A 17,596-nucleotide genomic window follows, 5' to 3' on the forward strand; every position below is an offset into this window, starting at 1 on the left:
ACCTTGTCTCTTTGGTGTGCTACATTTTTCTACATTTGATCTCTTGAGCCCACGCTTCCCTAACACTGTTCATTTAAAAACTCTTTCTACTTTCCCGGTCACAAAGTTCAAAGAACCACTTTCTAATTTATTGACTAGTTTCCTATTATGTGCTTGCACAATCTATTTCTTAGTTCTGCCTATGTTGTTGGTCTCTACAGGGACTACGACGAATGGATCCTACCTTCTCACTGCAATTTCCTTTCCAGTTCTGAGTAAATTTCCCAAATCTTGGCACCAGGCACCTTGCTTCCAGCTTATAAATACTGAGCCAAAGCTGCTTGAACTTCAAATACTACTGCAGCACTTTAAGTGATCATCTAAAAGCCTCTTAAATTTTGTGGTGATTCTTGCTTCTACCACTCTCTCTGGCAATGAGTTCCAGATACCCAACATCTGCCGTGTGAAATAATTCTTCCTTTATTTCCCTCTAAACCTTCAGCTCCCTCCCTTAAATCTATGCCCCTTGTGTATTAATTCCTTAACTATGAGGAAATGGTTCTTCCTATATATCCTGCCTAAGGCCCTCATCATTTTGTACACCCCAGTCAGATCCTCCTTAGCTTTCTCTCATCTTAAGAAAACATCCCTGGTCTATTTAGTATCTCTTCATATCCGAAATGCTTCAAAATCCTAGTGAATCTCTTCTGCACTTCTCCAGTGCAATCACACCTTTCCTATGATGTGGCAAACAGAACTGTACACAGTACTCCAGCTGTGGCTGAACTAATGTTTCACATAGCACCTTCATAACCCCTTTGATCTTATATTCAATGCCTTGATTTATGAAAGCAAGCATCCCGTATGTCGTCTTAACCAACTTTCCCCCAAAGGAACTGTGGATATTCACACCATGGTCCCTCTGATAGTCTATACTTTGTAGGGTCTGACCATTCAACCACAATCATCAGTCATGCAAAAACCTACAGATCCCATGACTAGTGAAATTTCCTTGGTTGACAATAATGCTTGTCAACAAGTGATTGCCAACAATGTTCATTCTACATGTACTCCCTTGCCTTGTTAGTCCTACCAAAATGCATCACTTCACAACATTTTTAAAAATTTCTTTGTGAGACATGGGATTGCTGGTCGGCTAGCATGAATTACTCGTCCCTAGTCCAAGATTAAATTCCATTTGGCGTTTTTCAGCCCACTCATATTCCCACAGATAATAAAATGTGAGGCTGGATGAACACAGCAGGCCCAGCAGCATCGCAGGAGCACAAAAGCTGACGTTTCGGGCCTAGACCCTTCATCAGAGAGGGGGATGGGGAGAGGGTTCTGGAATAAATAGGGAGAGAGGGGGAGGCGGACCGAGGATGGAGAGAAAAGAAGATAGGTGGAGAGGAGAGTCGGCCCCAAACCCCACCCCTTCCTCCGTTACATTGATGACTGTATCGGCGCCGCCTCTCGCTCCCCAGAGGAGCTCAAACAGTTCATCCACTTCACCAACACCTTCCATCCCAACCTTCTGTTCACCTGGGCCATCTCCAGCACATCCCTCACCTTCCTGGACCTCTCAGTCTCCATCTCATGCAACCCGCTTGTAACTGATGTCCATTTCAAGCCCACCAACTCCCACAGCTACCTAGAATACACCTCCTCCCACCCACCCTCCTGCAAAAATTCCATCCCCTATTCCCAATTCCTCCACCTCCGCCGCATCTGCTCCCATGATGAGGCATTCAACTCCTGCACATCCCAGATGTCCAAGTTCTTCAAGGACCGCAACTTTCCCCCCACAGTGGTCGAGAACGCCCTTGACCGCGTCTCCCGCATTTCCTGCAACACATTCCACACACCCCGCCCCCGCCACAACCACCCAAAGAGGATCCTCCACTTTCTCACACACCACCCCACCAACCTCCGGATACAACGCATCATCCTCCGACACTTCCGCCATCAACAATCCGACCCCACCACCCAAGACATTTTTCCATCCCCACCCATGTCTGCTTTCCGGAGAGACCAGTCTCTCCGTGACTCCCTTGTTCCACCTCCATCTCCTACCTACTAACCTCATCCCACCTCCTTGACCTGTCCGTCTTCCCTGGACTGACCTATCCCCTCCCTTCCTCTCCACCTATCTTCTTTTCTCTCCATCTTCGGTCCGTCTCCCCCTCTCTCCCTATTTATTCCAGAACCCTCACCCCATCCCCCTCTCTGATGAAGGGTCTTGGCCCGAAATGTCAGCTTTTGTGCTCCTGAGACTGGGCCTGCTGTGTTCATCCAGCCTCACATTTTATTATCTTGGATTCTCCAGCAACTGCAGTTCCCATTATCACTGATACAATTATATTCCCACAGAGTCAGCTGTGTCTAGACCTCCACAAGGTCCTGACCTGCAACTCTAAGCTAAAGAACAAAGGGCAACTGTGCTGGGAAGACGGTAAACATGAATGAGAATCATCAGTCAATGAAGGCTGTTAACTACATTGCACCAGTGTGGGGCAATTCACAGATAATAAAATGTGAGGCTGGATGAACACAGCAGGCCAAGCAGCATCTCAGGAGCACAAAAGCTGACGTTTCGGGCCTGAAGGGTCTAGGCCCGAAACGTCAGCTTTTGTGCTCCTAAGATGCTGCTTGGCCTGCTGTGTTCATCCAGCCTCACATTTTATTATCTTGGAATTCTCCAGCATCTGCAGTTCCCATTATCTCTGGGGCAATTCACAAGCAGTTTTCAGGTTTAGAGATAATGGGAACTGCAGATGCTGTAGAATCCGACATAACAAAGTGTGGAGCTGGATAAATACAGCACACCAAGCAGCATCTTAGGAGCACAAAAGCTGACGTTTCAGGCCTAGACCCTTCTTCAGAATAGGGGGAGGGGGAGAGGGTTCTGAAATAAATAGGGAGAGGGGAAAATGGATAGAGGAGAAGATGGGTGGAGAGGAGCCAGACAAGTTAAAGGGGTGGGGATGGAGCCTGTAGAGGTGAGTGTAGGTGGGGAGGTAGGGAGCGGATGGGTCAGTCCCAGGAGGATGATCTGGTCAAGGGGGCGGGATGAGGTTAGTAGGTAGGAAATGGAGGTGCGGCTTGAGGTGGAACGAGGGGATAGGTGAGAGGAGGAAAAGATTAGGGAAGCAGTGACAAGCTGGGCTGGTTTTGGGATGCAATGGGGAGAGGGAGATTTTGAAGCTTGTGAAATCCACATTGATGTGTCTCCTCTCCACCCATCTTCTCCTCTATCCACCTTCCATCCACTTTCCACCTCTCTCCCTATTTATTTCAGAACCCTCTCCCCATCCCCCTTTTCTGATGAAGGGTCTAGGCCCGAAACGTCAGCTTTTGTGCTCCTAAGATGTTGCTTGGCCGGCTGTGTTCATCCAGCCTCACACTTTGTTATCTGTTTGCACGTTTGTTGCCCCTTTCTGATCACGTGGTTATCAGAGGGCGATAGGTTGGCGGAGCGCGGCAGGTGGTTCGGAGTCGCGCCTTGACCATGGGTATGGGACGCGCGTCAGGCGGGGCTGCTATGGTAACGGGGCCAATTCCGCACTCGTTGTGGACTGGCGTGGTCGGTGTATGGCGCAGGCCTGCTCCGGCTCCGGCTGATGGCTGAAACAACGGCCGCTTTTCCCGTCTTTTTTTAACGAGTCGCGGGGTACGGGACAGCCGTCATGTTTCAGGCTCGAGATCAGGACACGCGAGCCAGGTAAGACTCCCCGTTTACCCTCTGGCCGTGGGACCGTTTCGGGCTCCGTTTGTAGGCAAGCTCGAGGCCAAAGGCCGAGGCTCCATCAGCGGCTTCGCGAACCAGCGTCATTTGGCGGTTAGAAAGAAATCATTAGTCTGAGATCCTGAGTACTTTGCTTTTATTTTAATCTGTAAAATTCAGGGCTTGGCTAAGTAGAAACTCGCATCTTTCTCCAGTTTCTATCTAATCTCCTCTCCTGCCTTATCATTGCTCACCTTGCCCATGAGACCCATCTTCAACTCACTAAGCTTCATTTCTAAACGGCCAACCATCCTAATTCCCCGTATTCTGGTATCATTAATAGCCCGCGCTCTCTGCTGATTAAAATTGCAGAAAACCAAAGCCACCACCTTCACTTGCTGCTGTGGATTCCATTCCCTGACATCTGAACCCACTCCTTACTGTGGAAACTGTCTGCAGCTGAACAATTTTGTTGTATTTGATCCCAGGATAAGTTTGTGACTGTATTGCTACACCATCCCTGATACCAGATATGCCAATCTTCAGAATATCACCTTAAACCACCTTGCACCAACTCATCTGCTGTCATCCATGTCTGTTTTTTGGTTACCTTTAGACTTAATGATTCTAATACATCTCTGACAAGTCTCTTATAATGACTCCCATTTCCACTCAGATATGTGAAATCATCCAAAACTCTGCTGCTCGTGCATTTTCTCTCTCAAACTCCAGTTCACTGATCACCCCTATGCTTGCTGACTAGCATTGGTTCCTTGTCAAGTAATTTCTTGATTTAAAATTTCACTCTTCTTTTGAAATTCCCCACAGACCTCATTCCTCCTTATCTGCATGATGTAAGGAATTGTGGGATTAGGGAGCTAGTTGTATTTATAAGGTACTACTCATAAGGCTACTTAATAAGATAAAAACCCATGGAGTTGAAAGTAATATCCTAGCATGAATAGAGGATTCGCTAACTAAAAGAGTTGGGTTAAGGAGGGTGGGCATTTTTCAAAATGGCAACCAACAATGACTGGAGTGCTATAATGATCAATGTGAGGGCCACATTGATTTACGATAATAGACTTGGTTGAGGAAAGTGAATTTACTATAGCCAAATTTGTGAATGACACAAAAATAGGTGGGAAGGCAAGCGACGAGGATAGAACAGGTTCTGCAGAGAGATATAGATGGGTTAAGTGAGTGGGCAGACACTTGGCAGATGAAATATAAGGTGGGAAAATGTGAAGTTAAGTGCTTTAACCAGAAGAATAGAGGAGCTGAATATTATTTATTTGGAACAAATTGTGCAACAGAGGGCCGAGCAGGAAATTTTGATGTTTTGGGTTGGGACCCTTCTTCAGAAAATTTTCTGAAGAAGGGTCCCGACCCAAAACGTCAAACTTTCCTGCTCCTCTGCTGCTTGGCATGCTGTGTTCATCCAGCTTCACACTGTGTTATCTCAGATTCTCCAGCATCAGCAGTTCCTACTCTCTGCATGACGGAGAGGTTTGGCAGTCTTTGCGCATGACTCACACAATGCTAGCATCTAAATTCATTGAGTAGTAGGGAGGATAAATGGAATGTTGGCATTTAATTTTATAGGTGGTGGAGAAGAAAAGTAGGGAGATATTGCAAAAACCATACGAGACACTAGTCTAAGGAAAAATATCCTCACATTGCCAGCAGTCCAGAGGAGATTCCCTACATTTTTACACAAGTGAAGGGTTTGTCTTATGAGGTGAGGTTGAGTCAGTTGAGCCTGTATCCTTTGGAATTTAGGAGAATGAGGAGACCTTATTGAAATGTACAAGGTTCTTTGGCTGCTTAACAGGGCAGATGTGGAAAGGTTGTTTCCCCTTGTGACAGAATCTAGGACAAGAGGGCATAATTTCAGAGTAAGGGGTTATACATTTAAAACAGGGATGAGGAGGAATTTCTTCTCAGATGGCAGTGAATCTGAAATTCCTTGCAGACGGTTATTAAAGCTGGGTCATTAAGTATCTTCAGCATGTAGATAGAATCGGGGAGGGAATCAAGGGTTACGGAGAAAAGGCAGAAAAGTGGAGTTAATGATTATCGGCCCAGCCGTGATGTCATCAAATGGCAGACCAGACATGATGGGCTGAATGACCTGTTTCTGCTCCTATGTTTAATGACCCCTTTCGAATTAAAGAGGATGGATTGGAGAGTGGGAAGGGAGCTCAGATTTTGTTTTGGACTCGAATCCTTGCCCTCCCTGGAGTGTGAAAAATTCAGAAAACTCAATTTCTGAACTTTCTAGCAGCACTGAGGAAAGCAGAACCTCAGATACGCGTGTCTCTAATCCACACTGAAGGGAACCATTTTAGTTATGCTGAAAGGCTCTGGTATATTTAGGCCAACGTCTTCCAGTTGTCAGAGGTTTGAGCTTCCAGCTGGCAACTCCCTGCTCCTCAGGATCCTCCAAAAAAATTTCAAATTCTGAGTTAGGCTCAGAAGCTTAGGTATTCTTAGAGTGGGTGAGGTCATGCAGATGGACCATGTGAAAGATAAGCCATAATTGACTGTGTTTCCGGCCTGGGAATTTAAAACTTTTAACAAGCAATTACCAGGTGTCTAGAATCTTCTTTTTCCCCAAAAAATATTCCTAACTTTGAGTTAGAGCTGGAAACTTTGGATGGTTCCAACAGACTTCACTTTGTGTCGCACAGGAAAAGTTGGAGGTCCTAAGACTATGAGACTATAATACATCGGAGTGAAAGCAAACCATTCGGCCATTGAGTCTGCTGTAGTTCAATGAGATCATGACTGATCTGGTAATCCTCAACTCCACTTTCCTGACTTTTTCCCACAGCCCTCGATTCCCCTTAATAACAAAATCTGCCTAATTCTCCCTTGACTACACTTAACGGCCCAGTTTCTATAGCTTTTTGCAGTGAAGAATTCCACAGATTGATTACACACAGAGAAGAAAATCCTGTCCTCTGTCCTAACCGGGCAACCCTTATTCTTTTTGTTATGCCATTTTGTCCTAAACTCACCTATAAGGGAAACAACTTCTCTGTATCTAACTTCTCAAGTCCCCTAAGAGAATGTATACTTCAACAAGGTAATTTCTTCTTCTTGTAAACTCTAATGAGTACCTGGAATCAACCTATTGAAGCTTCTTTTTACTGCCTGTTTAGATGTGGAACCAAAAGTGTTCACAGTATTCTAGGTGTGATCTTGTATAGTTTTAGCAAGATTTCCTTATTTTTGTATTCCAGTCCCTTTTGAAATCGAGGCCAACATTCAATTTGTCTTCCTTGTTACCCGCTGTACTAATGCTAGCTACATGTGATTTATGCACGAGGACCGCCATATTCTTCTGTGCTGAATTTTCTGCGGTATTCCACGTTGTGCAGTCAATATCACTAATGTGCAAGAAAATAAAAATCATCTTGGGATTTTTGTGCAGATTGGAGATTGTGATGAAGAAATGGCTATTATCAGCTATGGCATCCATCTTCTCTACATTTTCCAACATCAGGGGAATCCTGCAGAAATTTGAGCCAAAATATTTTAGCATCCCTGATGGCTTGATGCTAAATTGTGTAATACTAAAAGTTCACCCCTTTCAGAACTTGCTGATGGGGTTGTGGATGGGTAAAGATGAGCAAGAGCCGTCTGTTTTGCTATCTCCTAAATTATCCCCACCACAATTCACAAATTTGTCTCACTTGTCAACTCTCTGGATTTCCACAATGCTGCTAAAGGAGAAGCAAGGTTGACATCACAATTACTAGTCACAACATGCAACAAGTTTTAGAAGAGATCCTCTGTCATAATTTTTATCTCTAAAACTTTCATTATTCTGCAGCAACTAAAAGTAAAACTTTCTTTTTCAGAGACAGTCAAACAAAGTATATTCACAGCACTGTTGTAAATGTGGAAAAGCACTTTGGTGAGATCTGCACCTTATTTGCAGCCTATGCACGGAAAACTGCAAGACTACGTGATAAGTCAGACCTGCTGGTTAAAGAACTCCGAGAGTACTCCGATACAGAAACTCCTAATTTAAAATATGGTCTAAGTAGCTTTGCAGATCACTTTGCTTTAGTTCAAGATTATAGACATGCAGAGGTGAGTTGCTGAAAATATTTGTGTGTGGCAGTACACCATGTTCAACACAGTCTTTTCACTTCTGATTTTGATCTGCGTGAAGTTCACTATAATTGCATTAAGTGACTTTTTTTTTCTACTGGATATTTCTAAATCTTTGGCTTTCTGTGAAGCAACAGCTACCATTCAGAATCAATTATCAGTACCACTCGAGGCAGAAGGATTCCAAAATGGAAATTGAAATTGGGACAATGGCGAGTATTCATCTGAAGTTAGTTGCCCAGTGATCCACGTTGGCAGTAAGAAAAGTGAGATAACATAAAATAAAGAGTAAACTTCAAAAGGAGTGCAGGAGCAGAGGGACCTGTGTACATAAATCATTGAAGGATAGGTTGAGATATTACAATTACAAAAAAAGTCTTTTTTTTAAACTAACAGTCATATAGTGTGCAAAAGGAAGTTGTATTAAGTTTGTATGCAATACTGGTGTGGCCTCGACCAGAGAACTCCATCCAGTTTCACATTTTAGGAAGGAATCAATTAGTTTCTATTCAGAAATGCAAAGACTGTAAGCAGGTTTAATTAATGCACTCAAGGAAGTTAGATTGTTATCAGAAAAGGAAAATTTTACGGGGCTGTGGGAAGAGGGCAGAGGAGTGACACTATGTAAATTGTTCCATTGGAGGGCCAGCACTAGCCTAAGTATTCAAATTAGATTTTTTTTGTGCTGTAACCATTCTGTGATTCTGTAGCGCTGTGCCGAAATCAAAAGAATCTTATTCACCAGCATACTTCCGCTGTACTGAATCAATTGGAGGGGCATGCAAAAAAAATGCAATTTGGGCAACGAGAAAAAGGGAACTGCAGATGCTGGAGAATCCAAGATAACAAAGTGTGAAGCTGGATGAACACAGCAGGCCAAGCAGCATCTCAGGAGCACAAAAGCTGACGTTTTGGGCCTAGACCCTTCATCAGAGAGGGCGATGACGAGAGGGTTCTGGAATAAATAGGGAGAGAGGGGGAGGCGGACCAAAGATTGATAGAGGAAAAGATAGGTGGGGAGGGGATAGGTCAGTCCAGGGAGGACGGACAGGTCAAGGAGGCGGGATGAGGTTAGTAGGTAGGAAATGGAGGTGCGGCTTGAGGTGGGAGGAGGGGATAGGTGAGAGGAAGAACAGGTTAGGGAGGCACGGACGAGCTAGGCTGGTTTTGGGATGCAGTGGGGGAAGGGGAGATTTTGAAGCTTGTGAAGTCCACATTGATACCATTGGGCTGCAGGGTTCCCAAGCAGAATATGAGTTGCTGTTCCTGCAACCTTCGGGTGGCATCATTGTGGCACTGCAGGAGGCCCATGATGGACATGCCATCTAAGGAATGGGAGGTGGAGTTGAAATGCTTCACATCTGGGAGGTGCAGTTGTTTGTTGCGAACCGAGCGGAGGTGTTCCGCAAAGTGGTCCCCAAGCCTCCGCTTGGTTTCCCCAATGTAGAGGAAACCACACCGGGTACAGTGGATGCACTATACCACATTGGCAGATGTGCAGGTGAACCTCTGCTTAATTTGGAAAGTCATCTTGGGGCCTGGGATGGGGGTGAGGGAGGAGGTGTGGGGTCAAGTGTAGCACTTCCTGCGGTTGCTGGGGAAGGTGCTGGGTGTGGTGGGGTTGGAGGGGAATGTGGAGTGGACAAGAGAGTCACGGAGAGAGTGGTTTCTCCAGAAGGCAGACCAACACCTTCCACCCCAAGTTCAGGTTTACCTGGGCCATCTCCAACATACCCCTCACCTTCCTGGACCCCTCTGTCTCCATCTCAGGCAACCAGCTAGAAACTGATGTCCATTTCAAGCCCACCAACAGCTACCCAGAATACACCTCCTCCCACCCACCCTCCCGCAAAAATTCCATCCCCTATTCCCAATTCCTTTGCTCGTCGCATCTGCTCCCAGGATGAGGCATTCCAATCCCGCACATCCCAGATGTCCACGTTCTTCAAGGACCGCAATGTTCCCACCCCCCCCTGCAGTGGTCGAGAACGCCCTTGACCGCATCTCTCGCATTTCCCGCAACACATCCCTCACACCCCGCCCCCGCAATAACCGCCCTAAGAGGATCCCCCTCGGCCTCATGTACCACCCCACCAACCTCCAGATACAACGCATCATCCTCTGACGCTTCTGCCATCTACAATCCGACCGCACCACCCAAGACATTTTTCCATCCCCACCCTTGTCTGCCTTCCGGAGAGACCTCTCTCTCCGTGACTATGATAGGATGTAGTCCTTAGGGATAGGTGGCATATTTACATGTGAGCCAGAAAGTGAACTCTGATCTAAGTGCATATATCTGTGTGTTTGTATCATAAGTTGACTTTATAACAGCCTGGCTTATCAGATACCCTGTTATTGTTCCTAAAGAAAACAGGATATCATTGTTCTGAATGCATGTTGGGCGGATGCACAAAAAAGGTCCACTAATTCTGGCCATTTGTATATTTGGTATAGTTGGTGGCAGCGATTATAACACAAATGCCATTAGCTGCATTCATGTCCTGAGTAAAAGTGACTCATTGAATTCTGATTTTATAAAAGAATGAAATTTATCCATTAGCGAAGCCTAACCTATGGGTTCTCGTCTGTTTCCTTGCATAGTGGCCAGTGAGAATAAATTCAGCTTAATTTTTATCTGTGTGTAATTCTTAATGTCCTAATTCAGCAGATCAATCACAATCCATCAAATTTCCTTCCAAAATACTGTGTATAGTTCTGGTTGCCACACTAACGGAAGGATATGAATTGTGCTGAAGAGAGAAGATTCGCCAGAAAGTTGTCAGGGATGAAAAGTCTCAGGAAAGAAAGAGACTGGACAGGCTGGGTTTATTTTCCTTGAAGCAGCAAAGGCTGAGAGGAAATCTGATTGAGTTTGTATAAAATTGAGAGGCAGTGGCAGAATGGATTGCGAGCGTCTCTTTCCTCATGGCAGATGTATCTAAGATCAGAGGACATATGTTTACGGTGAGAAGCAAGTGGTTTAGAGGAGATCTGAAAAAAAAAACTTTCACCCAGAGGGTAATATATGTACAGAATGTGCTACTTGAGGCGCTGGTTGAGGCAGGTACTCTCTCAATATTTAAAAAGCGTCTATATGAGTACTTAAAATGCTGAGGTGCAGTAGACTATGGACCAATTGCAAGAACATGGGATTAGTGTAGTGTGACGTGTGTGACGTTTATGAGTTGGCATGGACACGGTGGGCTGAAGGGCCTGTTTCTATGATTTTGATTCATAATTTGTTTGCAATTTTCTTTTTGGTTGCATAGGTTGAAAGGCTAGAAGCTAAAGTTGTAGAACCTATGAAGAAGTATGGTTCCATAACCAAGTTGAAAAAGGTATGTTGAGCATGCATAAGGAACTGTTTGAGTTAATTTTAAGAATATATTTATGGAAGTTGGTTATTATGTAATTTAAGGTTTTCAAACATAGAGCATACGAAGTTCTAATTATATTTTATTTAAGCATTCATGTTACATTCCATTCCCTGCATTTAAATTTTATAAACTGGCACATCTCACTGAACTACCATATTAGAAATTAAGTACTGCAGTTCCCAGAGTTGCCCAAAAAATTAAAGCTTTTGTAAAAGTATATAAAATTTCCCAATTTGTGTGTTTTAATCACAGAATGACAACATGGAACAGGTTTCTATACTTAAGAATGAATGACTGACTATTTATCTGTTTAGAAACAGACTTTAGCTACTGTTAAATAGTTATGAACCAACAACCTATATCCCTACTAGCTAAAACTCTAACCCACTAATAATATTTGTTTCAACAAGATGTAAACTATATTTGGAGATTGATCACCAGGGTGTTCATGGAAGGCCATTAGACAAATTTGGATTTGTAGGATTATTAGTTCAGATTAAGCCTCTCATCATCCTGCCTTGGAAATATATTGCCTTGTCTTTAATATCATTGGGTCAAAATCCTGGAACTACTCCCTAATGGCATTGTGGGTATACCTACACCAAGTAGTTCAAGAAGGTAACCACTTTTTCAAAAGCTTTGAGGGGAGTACAAAGAAAAGCTGTCCAGCTAGTATTCCCCCACATCCCACGACTGAATTAAGAATTGGTTTATGGAAGCAAATGACATTTTGTGTGGGTGAATAAGAATATGGCAAATGCAATACAATGAGGAAAGGTGTGAAATTATCTACTTCATTTGGAAAAATAAAGAGCAAAATATATTTGAATGGTGAAAGTCTAATAAATGTTTGCATTCAGAGGGACATGTGTATCCTTGTACAAGAATCTCAGAAAGGTAATCTGCATGTTCCACAAGCCATTAGAGAAGCAAATAAAATGGGTATGTGAGCTTTTGTCACAAATGTATTGGAATATGAGTAAAGAAGTCTTTTAACTATTATATAAAGTATAGGTAATGCCAGCAATTCGAAGTACAGTTTAATCTTCTTATTCAAGGAAGAACATACTTGCTCCTGAGAGAGAACAACAAAAGTTCACTAAACTGATTTCTGTATTAAAGGGATTGTTTCCTAAGAGGCGATTATGAAGACTAGGCCTATATTCTGTAGAATTGAGAAGAATGAGATGTGATCTAATTGAAACCTACAGTCCTTAAGGGGCTTGACAAGATGGATATTGGAAACTTGCCTGACTAGGGAATCTAAAACATAAGATCACAGTTTTAGAAAAAATGTTATCCATTCAGGACTGAGATGAGAAATGTCTTCACTCAAAGGGTTCTGAACTTTCAAATTCTCTGCCCCATACAAATACAAATGCCGCGTTGTTGAGTATAATTAAAATGAAAGTATAAGATATGACAAAAGGAACAGGAGTAGACACTCGGTCAGCCAGACCTGATCAAATGCTTCAATGGTATTTACCCACAGTATTCCTTAACTTTTTATGCATTGGTGTTTGGAAATCTATCAATCTGTACCTCAAACATACTTAAAGACAGTTTCCCTGGCCCCCTGGTTGGGGTGGGGAGTTGAGAATTCCAAAGATTCACTATTCTCTGAGTGAAAATAACACTCCCTCACGAAAGTCCCAAATGGATCCCTTTTTTAAAAATAGTACTCCCTGGTTGTAGACTTCAAACCAGCTCTTCTTATTTGTATCTAACCTGTCTATCCCTTTAAGAATTTTGTAGGTTTCAAAGAAATCGTGTCATTCTTTGACATACTGGAGAATACATCCCAGTTTGTCCAATCTGTCTTCATAGGTATCCTGGGAACAAGTCTGGTGAACTTTTCGTGTAATAGAGGGACTCGATAATGTCCTTCTGGGGTAAGGATACCAAAACTGCGCACACAACTCCAGGTGAGAAAATGTGTAAAGATGGAGTTGAAGTCGAAAACCAGTCATAAAGGTGCCAGAAAACCAGATGTGTTGCAAACAATCAGCAAGCCTGGCAGCAGAGGTAGAAAGGGAAACAACAGATGTTTTGAGTTGATAATGACTCTTTAGAATTGGAATGTAACTTTTACTAGATGCAATTTACTGCTCTGAACCCACATGGATAAAAGAACTGAGTTCCAAAGGGGAGGTGAGATTAACTGGCTTTGTCATCAAGACAACGTTTGATTGAGTGCGCCATCAAGAAGCTCTATCAAAACGAGTCAGTGGGACCCGGACGGCAGGATGGAACTCTGTACTAGTTGAAGATATACCTGGCACACAGGAGGATAGTTGTGGTTGTTGGAGGCCAGTCATCTTGATACAGGACTTGTGACGTTGTGTTAGAGCAGTACAATACATTGGTAAGGTCACATTTGCATTACTGCATACAGTTCGGGTAACCCTGCTAGAGGAAGGATGTTACAAACTGGAAAAGGGGTAAAAAGAAAATTTACAATGATGTTACTGAGATTGGAAGATTTGAGTTGTAAGGAGATGCTGAATAGGCTGGGATTACTTTTTTGCTGGAGTATAGGAATCTGATAGAGATTTATAAAATCATGACAACAGATAAGGTGAATAGCCAAGGTCTTTTCCCTTGGGTAGCGGAATCCAAAGCTAGAGGGTATAGCTTTAAGGTGAGAGGGGAAAGATTTAAAAAGGACCTTGAGTGGCACCTTTTTCACACAGAGAATGGTGACACTAAGCTAGGTGGCAGTGTGTGCTGTAAGGAGGATGCTAAGAGGCTGCAGGGTGACTTGGACAGACTGGCTGAGTGGATAAATACTTGTCAGATGTAATATAATGTGGATAAACCTGAGGTTATCCACTATAGTCGCAAAAACAGGAAGGCAAATTATTATCTGAGTCGTGGTAGTTTAGGAAAATTTGAGGTGCAGCGAGACCTGGGTGTCATGGTGGAACAGTCACTGAAGATTGGCACACAGGTACAGCAGGCAATGAGGAAAACTAATGGCATACTGTCCTTCTTAGTGAGAGGATTTGAGTATCGGAGTAAGGATTCCTTGCTGCAGTTATGCAGGGCCTTGGTGAAGTATTGTGAAATAGCAAGAACTGCAGGTGCTGGAGTTTAGAGACAACATAGAGTCAAGCTGGAGGAACACAGCAGACAAGGCAGCGTCAGAGGAGCAGGGAAGTTGAAGTTTCGGATCGGGAGCCCCTTGAATATTGTGTGCAGTTCTTGCCTCGTAGTCTGAGGAAGGACATTCTTGCTGCTGAGGGCATCCAGTAAAGGTCCACCAGACTGATTCCTGGGATGGCAGGACTGACATATCTAGAAAGACTGGATCACTGGGCTTGTGTTCTCTGGAATTTAGCAAAATGAGAATGGATCTCATAGAAACATATAAAATTCTGATGAAACTGGATAGGCTAGATGCAAGAAGAGCGTCCCCAGTGTTGGGAAAGTCCAGAACAAGGGGTCACAGTCTAAGAATAAGGGATAAGCCTCTCAGGACTGAGATGAGGAAGAAATTCTTTGCTCAGAGTTTTGTGAACCAATGGAATTCTCTCGCATAGGAAGCTATTAGGGCCAGTTCATTAGATATATTCAAGAGGGAGCTGGATGTGGACTGTGAGGCTACAGGGATCAAGGGGTTTGGGGAGAGGGCAAGAATTGGGTACTAAGATTGCATGATCAGCCATGATCGTATTGAATGGTGGTGCAGGCTCAAAAGCCTGAAGGGCTTACTCCACCTATTTTCTATGTACATGGAACGAGCTGCCAGACAAAGTGACAGAGGCAGGTGCAGTTACAATGTTTAAAAGGAAAACATAGGAAATGTTTAGATAGACACAAGCCAAATGCAGGAAAATGGAATTCTTTCAGTTTAGAAAGCCTAGTTGGCACAAATGAGTTAGGCTGCAGGGCCTGTTTCCATGCTGAATGACTCAATCTCAGTTCAGTGACATCTCTGGCAAATTTCTTCAGATTTGTGCTTATGGCCCAACCATCTTCAGTTGTTTTACCACTTGACAACTGCACAATATATAGAACATAGAACATTACGGCCCTCGATGTTGTGCCGACCTGTCATACCGATCTGAAGCCCATCTAACCTACACTTTTCCATGTACGTCCATGTGCTTGTCCAATGATGACTTAAATGTACCTAAAGTTGGCGAATCTACTACCGTTGCAGGCAAAGCGTTCCATTCCCTTACTACTCTCTGAGTAAAGAAACTACCTCTGCCATCTGTCCTATATCTTTCACCCCTCAATTTAAAGCTATGCCCCCTCGTGCTCGTCGTCACCGTCCTAGGAAAAAGGCTCTCCCTATCCACCCTATCTAACCCTCTGATTATTTTACATGTCTCAATTAAGTCACCTCTCAACCTTCTCTCACAGAGAGCAGCACTGTTTTTTATTGGGTAGATAAATTGCAAGAAACATCCACGCCATGCAAGGGCCAGGCAATGGCCATCTCCAGTAAAAGACAATCTAACCATCACCCTTGATATCATTGAACACTTCACTGTTAACATCCTGGTGATTACCGTTGACCGGAAACTAAACTGAGCTAGTTAATATTCATTCTGTGGCTACAAGAGTAGGTCACACACGAGGAAACAGAGATAACAAAGTCTGGAGCTGGATGAGCACAGCAGGTCAACCAGGAGCTGGATGAGCACAAAAGCTGACCTTTTGGTCCTATACCCTTCATCAGAAAAGGGGGATGGGGAGAGGATTCTGAAATAAATAGGGAGGGGGGAGAGGCGGACCGAAGATGGATAGAGGAGAAGAAAGGTGGGGAGGTAGGGAGGGGAAAGGTCAGCCCGAGGAGGACGGACAAGTCAAGGGGGTGGGATGAGGTTGATAGGTAGGAAATGGAGGTGCGGCTTGAGGTGGGAGGAGGGGATAGGTGAGAGGAAGAACACGTTAGGGAAGTGGGGACGAGCTGGGCTGGTTTTGGGATGCAGTGGGGGAAGGGGAGATTTTGAAGCTTGTGAAATCCACAGTGACACCATTGGGCTGCAGGGTTCCCAAGCAGAATATGAGTTGCTGTTCCGGCAACCTTCGGGTGGCATCATTGTGGCACTGCAGGAGGCCCATGATGGACATGTCGTCTAAGGAATGGGAGGGGGAGTTGAAAAGATTCGTGAATGGACGGTGCAGATGTTCTGCAAAGCCGTCCCCAAGCCTCCATTTGGTTTCCCCAATGTAGGAGGAGGCGCAGTTGGAGTATGGCGCACTGACCTCTACGTCGCTGAGGCCAGACGCCAACTCTCCGACACCACCACATCCCGCCCCCTGGATCATGACCCCACCCCCGAGCACCAAACCATCATCTCCCAAACAATCCACAACCTCATCACCTCAAGTGACCTCCCACCACAGCCTCTATCCTCATTGTTCCCCAACCCCGCACCGCCCCCTTCTATCTCCTTCCCAAAATCCACAAACACACCTGCCCTGGTCAGCCATTGTTTCCACCTGCTCCTGCCCCACCGAACTCATCCCCACCTATCTGGACTCCATTTTCTCCCCCTTGGTCCAGGAACTCACTACCTACGCCTGTGACACCACCCACGCCCTCCACCTCCTCTAGAACTTCCAATTCTCCGGTCCCCAACACCTCATTTTCACCATGGACATCCAGTCCCTATACACCTGCATTCCCCATGCAGATGGCTTCAAGGCCCTCCGCTTCTTCCTGTTCCGTAGACCCAACCAGTCCCCCTCCACCGATACCCTCATCCGCCTGGCTGAACTCGTCCTCACCCTCAACAACTTCTCTTTCGATTCCTCCCACTTCCTACAGACGAAGAGGGTGGCTATGGGTACCCACATGGGCCCAAGCTATGCCTGCCTCTTTGTAGGTTATGTGGAACAGTCCCTCTTCTGCACCTACACTGGCCCTAAATCCCACCTCTTCCTCCGTTATATTGATGACTGTATCAGCGCCGCCTCGTGCTCCCAAGAGGAGTTCGAACAGTTCATCCACTTCACCAACACCTTCCACCCCAACCTCAAATTCACCTGGACTATCTCCAACACATCCCTCACCTTCCTGGACCCCATTGTCTCTATCTCAGGCAACCAGCTAGAAACTGATGTCCATTTCAATCCCACCGATTCCCACTCCCACAGCTACCTAGAATACACCTCCCACCCACCTTACTGCAAAAATTCCATCCCCATTCCCAATTCCTACGCCTCCTCTGCATCTGCTACCAGGATGAGGCATTCCACTCCCGCACGTCCCAGATGTTCTCGTTCTTCAAGGACTGCAACTCTTCTTCCCACCCCCCCCCAAAAAAAAGAGTGGTTGGGAACGCCCTCAACCGAGTCTCCCACATTTCCCGTAACACATCCCTCACACCCCACCCCTGTAATAACTGCCAAAAGAGAATCCCCCTGCTCC

At 44.8% G+C, this 17,596-nt stretch overlaps 1 protein-coding gene across 1 annotated transcript in view; it reads left to right on the forward strand.

Moving 5' to 3' along the window:
• Nucleotides 1-3,424: 3,424 nt before the first annotated feature.
• Nucleotides 3,425-17,596, forward strand: part of cibar1 (CBY1 interacting BAR domain containing 1) — a 71,163-nt gene continuing 56,991 nt past the window's right edge. The window contains exons 1-3 of the mRNA XM_059646131.1: nt 3,425-3,700; nt 7,573-7,807; nt 11,101-11,169. Coding sequence (XP_059502114.1) covers nt 3,666-3,700; nt 7,573-7,807; nt 11,101-11,169 — 339 coding nt within the window. The 5' untranslated portion in view covers nt 3,425-3,665. The remainder of the gene's footprint in view (nt 3,701-7,572; nt 7,808-11,100; nt 11,170-17,596) is intronic.

This window comes from Stegostoma tigrinum, chromosome 5 (assembly GCF_030684315.1).
Source record: "Stegostoma tigrinum isolate sSteTig4 chromosome 5, sSteTig4.hap1, whole genome shotgun sequence".
Taxonomy (NCBI): domain Eukaryota; kingdom Metazoa; phylum Chordata; class Chondrichthyes; order Orectolobiformes; family Stegostomatidae; genus Stegostoma; species Stegostoma tigrinum.